This window comes from Natrix helvetica, assembly GCF_964273705.1.
Source record: "Natrix helvetica genome assembly, chromosome: 3".
Lineage (NCBI taxonomy): Eukaryota > Metazoa > Chordata > Lepidosauria > Squamata > Natricidae > Natrix > Natrix helvetica.
Window position 1 is genome coordinate 36,956,857 of NC_138549.1, and position 11,755 is coordinate 36,968,611.

Consider the following 11,755-nt stretch of genomic DNA (forward strand, 5'->3'; position numbering starts at 1 on the left):
GCTATGCTGCCTGGAGAATTCTGGGAGTTGAAGTCCACAAGTCTTAAAGTTGCCAAGTTTGCGACCCCTGCTATAAAGAAATACTGCTAGGTTTTTTTATGCTGATTCTCCAATGTTAAAGCGACTCACCATTGTATTTTTTATTTAAAACGTGCATTTAGTTCAATCTCATTATTCCCATTTGATGTAAACAATATTGGACCACGGATAGAAATAATTAGTCATATATTTTTTAGAATGAAAGCATATAACGCAATATGTGTATGTACTACCCTACTGTGGGAAAGAATTCCGACCATCAAAAACCAAACCGGTATTAGATTGCGGAAGCAAAGAGTTACCCAACTCCCCATCGCTTTGCTTGTTATCTATTTATGTCTCTTTTTTGCCGTTCAAAGGTAGTTATTTGGAGTTTACCGCACACACTTATGCAACGTAAGGGTGATACTAGATTTTCAATAACAGAGCTATTTTTCATACCAAAAAGGGGAAGACATAGTTATGCGACAGACTAAGCCAATCATAGATTACACAATAGACCACAATTGACTGTGTTCACTATAATTAACAAACGATTTCTGATTTACTACACTACATTTTAGCTTAAAAGAGTTTCGCATGAAACCTGCTAATACGTTGATGCATATCAAACAAAAATCGAACAACCTTATAATAAGATCCCCCTCCAAACCTATAAAGTCCTATCAAACAACGCCTACATCTAAATATTGACTTCTCCCACTGAAGTCTACGGATCGTTTTCTCGCGGGAGCGGGAGAGGCACGTAAGCATAGCCTCCAATTGAAAACGAGGCTCCCCACGTAAACAGGACTCCTTTTCTATACTTTTCGTAACTCCAGGAATAGGTGAAAGGTGAGCGAACGTGGTGGCTGTCGGGAAGCGTAGTTCTTGCGGCTGAGGAAGTTGCGGAGCTGCGAGTGACTCCGCGGGTGACGGACGCCGAAAGCCAGAAACGCCTCGCCGCCATGCCGAAATACTACGAAGGGAAAGAGGAGGACAAGCGGGCGTGCTCCGGGGTCCGCGAGGACCTGAAGTCCTGCCTGCTGGAGTGTCCCTGCGTCATCAAGGTAGCTGGGAGGCTGCGGGAAAAGGGAGCTCGAGGCGTCGCTTGGGCAGCCGAGGAAATGGGGCGGCGGGGTAGAGAAAGGCCCTCTCGACACCCCGTTGCCCCAAAGGTGCTTTTTCCCAAAAGGCAACTGGACGTTCGTTGCTTTCTATGAAGACGTTTCGCTTCGCATCTAAGCGGCTTCATCCGTTCTGACCGAATGGTGGGAAATGGACAGATTTATACTCCTTTGCAAGTCATCTGGTCGTTAGCCCTGCCTCTTGAGAGTCCAGCTGCCTTTTGAAAAAACACCCTTTTCCTGGTGTTATTTTGAGCGGCCTCTCTCACCCCCCTCCTTATTTTACCGTGCTTTTGTTTTTCCTTATACGTTCTGTTCTTTTTTGAAATGGGACAAACTTGATCTTATGACTGTCAGATAAGAAAGACTGAAATTAGAAAGGGAAGGGAATATTAAAAGAGGAAATCTTAAAGAGGAGAATGGCTCAATGAGGGGTTTATTAACCCAGAGAGGTGGAGGAAGCGGGGGATTAGGGGTTTTTTAGTAAAATGTTTTGTAAAGCTTTTAAGGGGTTCCAGGGAGCGGGGAGGGTTGGTTTGGCCCTGGGGTATGGATACAACCAGGCCAACATGTAGGGTCAAGACGGAAGGGGGGGTCAAGATGGAAGGTAGCGAAGCGGAGCGGGTGGGAGGAAATAACATCCCTATAAGGGGAATTCCAATCACGACGGTCGTAGGGAGGGGCAGGTGCGAGGACACCAGAAGAACGTATAGTCGGTTGGCAGACCGGGGCCACTGGATACGCCCGGTCGCTTGCACCAACCCCCGCAGACTAGGTGGACAGGATCAGCAGAGCCTGGGCCTTAGGCTGATGTTATGTAACGCGAGGTCCGTGGTTAACAAGGCCCCCCTCATCAGTGACTTGATCACAGAGGGGGAGCCGGACCTCGCAGGAATAGCGGAAACCTGGTTGGGCCCGGAGGGGGGGTTGCCCCTCAGGGAAATGTGCCCTCCAGGTTACCGTGTATTCCACCAGCCACGGGCCCAAGGTAGGGGTGGGGGGGTAGCAATTATCATCCGGGACGATCTGGCACCGAGAGAATTCACTGTGTCGCAGACATCTGGTTGTGAGTCTCTGGGCGTAAAGTGGGGTCCAGGGAGTCAGTTGGGCCTGTTGATAGTATACCTGGCTCCCCGCCATACATCAACGGCCCTGCCCGAGCTCCTCGAGCGGATCGCGGAGATGGCGGTTGAGACCCCCAAACTACTAGTGATGGGGGATTTCAACCTGCCGTCAACGGGAAAGGCATCCGAGGTAGCCCGGGAATTCATGGCTTCCATGACAGCCATGGGTCTGACTCAAGTAATTCAGGACCCCACTCACGAGCGAGGCCACATTCTGGATCTTGTGTTTGTCTCCGACCAGTGGACGAGTGATCTGGGAAGAGGGCATTTAGTCATCACGCCCCTGTCATGGTCAGATCACTCACTTCTCCAGCTTGACTTCCCTGGCGCTACTCCCCACCGCGGGGAGGCGGAACCAGATTATCCCAGATGGTTCCGCCCCAAGCGCCTGATGGAACCGGATAGGTTCCAGGCTGAGCTTGGGCCATTTCCTGCTGACCTGTCCCGCTCCCGGGCTGAGGACCTGGTAGCCGCATGGAATAGTGCGGCTGCCGGTGCCTTGGACCGGGTGGCGCCTTTGCGGCCTCTCCGACGGCCACGATCGACCCGGGCCCCCTGGTTTAACGGGGAGCTAAGGGCGATGAAACGCCTTAGGAGACGCCTGGAGAGTAAGTGGAGATCCTCCCGCTCCGAAGCTGACCGAACACAGGTAAGAGCCTACATAAGGACCTACCTTGTGGCAATAAGAGTGGCCAAACGTCAGTATTGTGCCACTCTTATAGCGTCCGCAGAGAACCGCCCTGCTGCCCTGTTTCGGGTGACCCGCTCCCTTCTGTCACAGGAGCAGCGGGACCCCCCATTGCAGGGCAGGGCAGAGGAATTTGGAGAGTTCCTGCAGGATAAAATCGATCATATCCGGAGAGGTTGGACCCACTCCAGTGCTCCAGTGGGGACGTCCGAGACTAGTCTTGAGAGACCATGCTGGGAGGAGTTTGACCCTGTTGTCATCAAAGATTTGGACAGGTTGCGCGGGCGACTGCGGGCCACCACATGTTTACTGGACCCGTGTCCCTCCTGGTTGGTGCTGGCCTCCTGGGAGGGCTCACGAGGCTGGCTACTGGGGCTGGTGAACGCTTCGTTGGGGGAGGGCCGGATGCCGGCCGCCCTGAAAGAGGCGGTGGTCAGGCCCCTGCTCAAGAAGCCTTCTCTGGACCCAAAGGAACTAGCAAATTATCGTCCTGTCTCCAACCTTCCTTTTTTAGCAAAGGTTGTTGAGAGTGTGGTGGCTCAGCAGTTTCCGCGTCACCTGGAGGAAGATGATTATCTAGACCCGCGCCAGTCCGGCTTCCGACTCGGTCACAGCACGGAGACGGCCTTGGTCGCGTTGGTGGATGATCTCTGGAGGGCAAAGGATGAGGGTTGTTCCTCCATCCTTGTTCTATTAGATCTCTCGGCGGCCTTCGATACCATCGACCATGGTATCCTATTGCGCCGGCTGGAGGGGTTGGGGATTGGAGGCACCGTGCTACGGTGGTTCCACTCCTACCTCTCTGGCCGGACGCAATGTGTGTTGACGGGGGAGCAGAGGTCGACCGCAAGGCCCCTCATTTGTGGGGTCCCACAGGGGTCGATTCTCTCGCCTCTCTTGTTCAACATATATATGAAGCCGCTGGGCGAGATCATCCGTGGTTTTGGGGTGAGTTACCATCTGTACGCTGATGATACTCAGTTGTACATTTCCACCCCAAACCACCCCAACGAGGCTGTCGAAGTGATGACCCGATGTCTGGAAGCCGTACGGGTCTGGATGGATGACAGCAGGCTCAGGCTCAACCCCTCCAAGACAGAGTGGCTGTGGTTCCCGGCTTCCCGATTCAATCAGCATATTCCATCGCTGACCATCGGGGATGAGCAATTAGCCCCGGTGGAAGGGGCGCGCAACTTGGGCGTCCTCCTTGACGATCGGCTGACCTTAGAAGATCACGTGGCGACCGTGGCAAGGGGGGCGTTCCTCCAGGTTCGCCTCGTGCGCCAGTTGCGGCCCCTTTTGGACCGGGAGGCCTTGCGCACAGTCACTCACGCGCTGGTGACGTCCCGCCTGGACTACTGTAACGCTCTCTACATGGGGCTCCCCTTGAGGTGTGCCCGGAGACTGCAGTTGGTCCAGAATGCAGCCGCGCGGGTTATTATGGGGAGATCGAGATTCTCCCATATAACACCTATCCTGCGCGAGCTGCACTGGCTTCCTGTGGCCTACCGGGTGCGCTTCAAGGTACTGGTTACCATCTTCAAAGCGCTCCATGGCACAGGGCCTAGTTACCTGCGGGATCGCGTCCTGCCCCATACATCCCTGCGACCCACTCGCTCACACAGGGAGGGGCTACTCCGGGTGCCGTCCTCTAGAGAGTGCCTGGGGACGGTGCCCAGGAGTAGGGCCTTCTCTGTGGTGGGCCCTACCCTTTGGAATGACCTCCCCCCAGACATCCGGACAACAACCGATCTTCGCTCCTTCCGTATGAAGCTGAAGACCTACCTGTTTTGTCAAGCCGGCCTGGCATAACGTTACTATCTTGCCACCCCAGGTCATTTTACAATGGGAAATTTTGTTTTTAATATTTTTGGGGTTTTAAACTTTGTAAGTATGCTTATTTATGGACTTATTTTTACCTCCTCTGCACGATTTTATGGTGCTATCTTGATTATTGCTCTGTACGTCGCCCCGAGTCCCTGTGGGGAGAGGGGGCGACTAATAAGTTCAATAAAATAAATAAATAATAAATAAATAAAGCAGAGGATGTGAAGTATCATTGTGATTACATCACTATGTTACTGTACTGCGACTATTATGGGGATGAATGGTATAACAAACATGAATATTATGACTGATGAAACGTTACTGTACCCAGAGCAAACACTGTTTGATGAACATTGGATTGAATATAAATAAAATCAATAAAACATTTTTAAAAAGCACCCTTGGGACAACCACCAGCTGGATGACTGAGAATCTCCCATTGGCATTTACATTCCGTTCTTTTGCAAAAGAAGATGAGCCAGCCTGGATGGGTGACTTGACTGTGAAAGGCTGCCAGCTTCCTTAGAGGGCCGTCCATCCCGCCAAATAAAAGTATTGGCTTCGACATTAAAAAGTAGCCTTTTTGATCAAGGGGGCAAGTGCTTTCATGGCAGAGACGAAGGAGTTTCTTTCCGGGAGCGTTTGGCTCCTAGTAATCCAGATTTGCTGCCATCATTGTTATACATTATACACAACAATGAGAAAACAATGAGAAACAATCACACTTGGCCAATAAAGAAGTCTAATCTAGTCTAGTCCAAATTTGGATTTGAATCAGCCCCTTTCCATGACAACACTTATACCCTGGTGCAGTGCATGTTCTACTTAGGAAAACCTTGAACTTTGCAGAAATTACGTTTGATTATATCTTATAAGAAAAAAAGTAGTTTTCAAGTATTAATTCTTAATAACCTGTTGCAGTTTATTTTAAATTGTTTCATGTGTTTAGTTTTATAGTTTCAATAAGGTTTGATATGTTGCTTTAACTTGTGATTGGGAGCCATCCAGAGTCTGTTAGAAGATGGGTGGTTATATAATTGTTTTAAATAAGTATTTTAAGATATTCATGTGAAATATGAAGAAGAGGAGGAGAAGCCAGGAGAAGAGAAACATTTTGTGTGAAAGGGTTTTAACATTAATAGAAACAGCTCTTTTCATGTGTGTTAGACATACATACTTTGTTTTTCCTTTCCATCTTACAGCTAATAGGATGTATTTATTTCATTACACTGCTCTTCCTGAAGGGGTCTCCTTCCTACTTCGTTTTTAAATGACTTAATGTGCAATCCCTTCTGAGAAGACTGTTAGGCTGCATATATAAAGAAGAGAAATATTAAACTCAGTAAATTTTGAACAGTATTTCTGATATGAGTGTAACAAGTTATTTCAGCTAGAGAGCTTTTGTTTTTAAAAGGTGCATACACTTTATGAGGGTCTACAGTAAAAAAGTATGTAGTGATCTTGTTTGATAAGAATGTACCTTATAAAACCATAAGAAAACATGGAAAGAAGACTGCTAAAAGAATGTCTTTTCTGTCCTCTCAATTTAAAAAAAAATGAGATAAGCATAGGTAAACAGTCCTCCTGGACCAAGGTCACTTTTAGAATGGTACAATATGTTATGAATACAAATAAAAATACAAATAGCTGCTTCAGTGATTGGCCAATCACAAAACATTTATTTACTAAAGAACAATCCCCAGCCCCAAGTATCTTCATGTTCTCAATGAGTCAAAGGTATGCCTGGAAATAAATATGACTCTAAAAGTGGGACCTTATTTTGCATCACGCCAATGTTTATATAAGTTTTCTTGTTAAAAGAAAGTTTAAAAGAGCATTAAATAGATCTGGCATGTAGTAAAATAAGGGCTTGACAGCACATTATGACAAGGTGTTGCCTATTGCTGAATGGGAGCAAAGAATTTTAATATTTTATCATACAGCAAATTATATACTGTTAGATTCAGTATGATCCAATACAGAGTGCCCATATGAAAAAGCCCAGCCTTGAGAATGGTTTTTGAAATATAAGTCCAACCAGCTTTTATTAATATCAAACCTAGAAACTATTGGGATTGTCCTTCACAATTTTAGATCTATTCTTGTGAAACTTCTCTGGGCCTTCTACAATCATCTTGAGGAAGGGTATATGAAGACAGATTTGTTCTTCATGCAAGATTTTTTTTTATTTTTAGCAAGTTTTACTTTTTGGTCATTCTTAGCTTTTGCTTATATTGGAAAAAAATGTGAAAGATTATGTATAATATAATTTTTTTCTAACTTCTAAATGAATCTTTTATCTGGGTATCTTTTATATCAGGAAGGGAAGAGTGCCAAAGAATGCTTGAAGGAAGGACATTGCAGAGGTTTGCTCATTTCCATGTTTGAGTGCAGACGATCATTGGTAAGTTTGTAAGAGGAACCCCTTGAGAAAAATGCAAAATTGTGAGGGGCTGCTGCTGAGCTTGCTTTTTTGATTTACATAAATCACTACCTCCTCTCTGCAAAGTGGGATGTACTTGTAGATAACAGTCAAAATATGTATATTTCATCAGATTAAGGCATTTATTTGTTCAATTTTCCTGTGTTGTGAATTGCAACCTGCTAATTTTATTCTCTGTAACTCAGTGGAAGTCATTAGAAGCTCAGCCCATCCCTGGGTATGTGAGTAGAGTCACACACTACTGTCTTAGAAGAAAAAAAAAGAGAAACCTCTATTGCTTGTTAATAAACTTGTTTGCCTCTGGGTTCAATTCAAGGTATTGGTCATCACCTTTGAAGCTCTTTATGCATGGAGCCAGGATATCTGAGGAACTGTATCACTCCAATAAGGCTAGTCCACTCCACTGGTTCCAGCAGAAAGGGCCTACTTCAGATCCCATCTGCCAAAGAATTTCAGTTAGTGGGGTCCAGGAAAAGAGCCTCTGGAATATTCTCTTGTTGGAAGTGAGGTCCACCTCCCACACATCTGGCCTTGCAGAAGAGCCTGAAAACCTGGCTCTGCTGCTTAGCCTGGAGCCTATTACGTTGGAGGTAGCTGAGTGGGTAGAGAAGATCTCCACCCAGACTTTTTATGTAATATAAAGCCATCAGTACAGGCAACCTTTCTTAGTTTTTCAGCCTACATTTTTATTTATTCAATAGGTTTATATTGTTATCAAACTCGTATACATGATTTTGAGCAACTAACAATTAAAACAAAATAAACACAAGATGAAACAGCCAAAATTTCAAAACACCATAACAACATAAAAACAGCTGCAGATAACATAAGGATTATGTTTGCTTATTAATCAATATACAGGCTATGACTTTCTTAATCAACAGTAGTTTTAGAAATCCCAGATAAAGCAAAGGCAAGAAGATATCAAATGGGTTCTTTAAAAAAGTGCATTTGTTTATTTTTGAGCTTACAAGACTGATTCAAGATAGTAATATTTATCTTTTACTTCCTGCCAACCTGGACAACATAGATTTAATATTGTTTCTCCATATGAATCCCAACACTCACTAAGAACTTATTGTTTTAATTCTATAACATAAAATTCTGGAAAAAAAATACTATATAAGATCCAGTGAATTATGCATGGATGTGAAGACAATTACAAGCATGACTTTCCAAAAAAGTTATTCAAATTTGAATAGCTTTAAGTGCTTATTGTATAACTGCTGAACATATTCCTTTTGTTGGCATTTTTAAATATGTTGAATTTACTTTTAATTTAAACTATTTTGATCAGTAAAAAATTTATCCATTTAGAATTTCTCCCAGGAAATTTCCTTCCAGAAAATACAATCTGGACTATATGCTAAATATTGCCATATTTTCTTATAAGCTTCCTAAATTAAAATAACTAGTTATAGGATGTTTTATATAATAAAAAGTTAGTAGTTTTTACTTATATTTATTTTTCTTCTTTAAAGTTGGATAACAGAACAAGATTCAGAGGAATAAAAGGATATTGAAGCTGCATTTTAAGAAGCAATCTTGGGGATATTTTGGCAGATTGAAAGACCAGAATTCTCTGGGTTTCCTTCGAAGCTATTCCTGGATGTGATATCATGAAATGATTGTCACTGTGCATATTAGAGATACTGAATTGAAAATCAACTCTGGCAGTTTTGTGGCTATAATATTGTAAATAAAATCTTTAATTTCAATTGATCTCTTTAATGTTGGGTATTATTTTCCTTGGAACTGAATTATTGTATAGTTTGATTCATTTTATAATATTAATGTTTCAATATGTGATATGATTGTACTTACATTTTTTAGTCTTTTAGCAAGTGTTCTGCAAAAATGCCAAATTAATTAGGCAGCTTATTCTCATAAGAAATTATTGTTCTAGTTCTGGAAAAGATACACAAGTGTGGAGTCATATAGTATAATGTAGGCTGGTATCCACTGAAGTAGATAAATGTATTTACTGCAAACGAGGTGGAACTCATTTTCTACAAACACTGCAATTTTAGAAAACAAGCTCTAAAACTCATTTGAAAATGGTTAAAATTTGTGGCCTTCAGCTGGAACTGTTTAAAGCTATGGTGCCAACACATCTTAAGGACAGCAGACTGGAAAAGGCTAGCGGGTTTTACTTTTTCTCCAAAACATACCGCTGCTTATTAGAATGAATATTCTACAGGAATATTCTTCCTGCGCGCCATCATTTTGCTATTGATACCTAAACCTCTAATCACTTTTTATATGTGGTTTCTGTGATGAAATTACAGACAACCAACTATGGTAGAAATTGACAACACATTGCTCACAACTACTAGGGTATCGTGTTTTCCAAGAAGTGTCTGTGCTTCTCCAGTAAAATTTTGAGTATCACTCGTTCATCATACCCAAGAACTATTCTCAAAAGTACGCCCTGTTCTCATGAGATTTTCAGAGACTGTGGAGACCATGCAAGACATCCTAATGTGCTCTCGCACAATTTTGGACCCTCTGGAACTCATGTGAGAGGGCCACGCTCTTGTGCCTCCAGACTCTCAGAAAATGAGTTTGTTTTGTTCGTGTTTCATTTTTATAACCATTTGATGTTTCTTTATATAATACATAGCACCACACATGATTAGAGTGTATTTTTTAAAAAAATAAATGACTATGTAAATAATTGTTTCTCCTTTCATTTTCTCTGGGGAGTGGGAGTGGGAGGAACATACCAGCAGAATCCGTTGGGTATTTTCTGAATGTTTGACATGCCGAGATCAAAATCACATGAAGTGTTAGTAGCACTTTATAATAATAATTATTAAATTTATATTGCCGCCTATTCGCCCATGGTGATTCAAGGCGGCTTACATAATTTAAAACCATATTAAACAAATAAAACTAATAAAAGAATCAGATAAATTAATACAATAAAGTCACTCTCCCACCTTCCCCCCCCCAGTGACAGCAGATCACATGAGCCATTTAATGGGCTTAATCCCACTGTGGGTTCCCTAGGCCTGCTGGCAGAACCAAGTCTTCAGCGCCTTCCGGAAGAGTATTAGAGTGGGGGCCGTTCTAATCTCTGGGGGAAATGATGTTCCAGAGAGAGGAAACCACAACGGAGACGGTCCTTCTTCTGGGTCCCACGAGGTGTATCTCCCTTGGGGATGGGACCCACAGCATTCCTTGCCTCCCTGCTCTAATAATGCCTTAGTAAGAACACACCTGGAATACTGCATCCAGTTTTGGTCACCACAATGTAAAAAAGATGTTAAGACTCTAGAAAGAGTCCAGAGAAGAGCAACAAAGATGATTAGGGGAGATTAAAACAAAGGAAAAACAGTTGCAGGAATAGGGTATGTTTAGTTTAATGAAAAAAAAAGACCACAGGTGACATGATAGCACTGTTCCAATATCTAAGGGGTTGCCTTTATGAAGAGGGAGTCAACCTATTCTCCAAAGCACCTGAAGACAGGACAAGAAGCAATGGATGAAAACTAATCAAGGAGAGAACTAACCTAAAACTAAGGAAATTTTTCCTGACAATGAGACCAATTAATCTGTGGAACGACTTGCTACAAAAGTTTTCGGTGCTCCAACACTGGAGATTTTTAAGAAGACTCTGACAACAACTTTTTTGAAATAGTATAGGATTTCTTGAGCAAGGGGTTGGCCTAGAAGACCCCCAGGGTCCCCTCCAACTCTGTTATTTTGTTATCTAGAAGACCAGGATGCTATAATTCCAGCTACTGTTTGCCAATAAATAAATAAATAAATAAATACATACATACATACGTACCAGTAATGGTATCCTATTATCTTCACTACTGGTTCAGTAGCAGGAGCGCACACATGCATAGAATGTCTGTGATGATGTCTGGGTGGGTGGGCGGAGCCTTGCACTGCCGCCACTACCGGTTCACCCAAACTGGTGCGAACCGGCAGCGTACATACGTACATACTGTATTGGAACTAGATTCCCTGTGTTTGCCTTTTGTTAAAAGGCTTTACAGTAAAAAAATGCAGTATTCACAGGTACAATCACAATGGAGCCCAACATTTCCATTGCTAATCAAGACAGTTGTTAAGTTAGTTGTGCCCCATTTTATGACCTTTTTGCTGCAATTGTTAAGTGAATCATTGCAGTTGTTAAGTGAATTTGGCTTCTCCCAGTGACTTTGTTTGCCGGAACCTGGCTAGGAAGGTTACAAATGGTGATTCCATGACCTCAGGAAAGTGTAACTGTTATAAATACATTCTAGTTGTCAAGCACCTGAATTTTGATCTCATGATTACAGGGATGCTGCAGTGGTCATAAGTGTGAAAACCAGTCATAGGTCTCCACAATTGGGACCAGCATCGCCATTGCTAAGCAACACAGTTGTACACTGAAACATCACATCTTCACACCAGACTTATACCATCTGTTCTGCTGCTGGTGCTAAGTAAATCAGCCAGGTCTTCAATCGTGACATCACATGACCGCAACTTGTGCCTTCCTATTGCAAACAGATAGCATGTATATTCTTTT

General features: G+C 43.4%; 1 protein-coding gene across 1 annotated transcript; it reads left to right on the plus strand.

Moving 5' to 3' along the window:
* The first annotated feature begins 891 nt into the window (after positions 1-891).
* Positions 892-8,949, plus strand: COA5 (cytochrome c oxidase assembly factor 5). Its single transcript, XM_081949264.1, has 3 exons — positions 892-1,088; positions 7,105-7,188; positions 8,709-8,949. The coding sequence occupies exons 1-3, from the start codon at positions 987-989 to the stop codon at positions 8,748-8,750; spliced, it is 228 nt and encodes a 75-aa protein (XP_081805390.1). The 5' UTR covers positions 892-986; the 3' UTR covers positions 8,751-8,949.
* Positions 8,950-11,755: the final 2,806 nt, after the last annotated feature.

What these genes read in the sequence shown, in the direction of transcription:
- COA5 (XM_081949264.1), top strand. Translation starts at nt 987, where the DNA reads ATGCCGAAATACTACGAAGGGAAAGAGGAGGACAAGCGGGCGTGCTCC. An exon ending in AGTGTCCCTGCGTCATCAAG is followed by an intron (nt 1,089 to 7,104) that starts GTAGCTGGGAGG and finishes CTTTTATATCAG; the next exon opens with GAAGGGAAGAGTGCCAAAGA. An exon ending in TTGAGTGCAGACGATCATTG is followed by an intron (nt 7,189 to 8,708) that starts GTAAGTTTGTAA and finishes TCTTCTTTAAAG; the next exon opens with TTGGATAACAGAACAAGATT.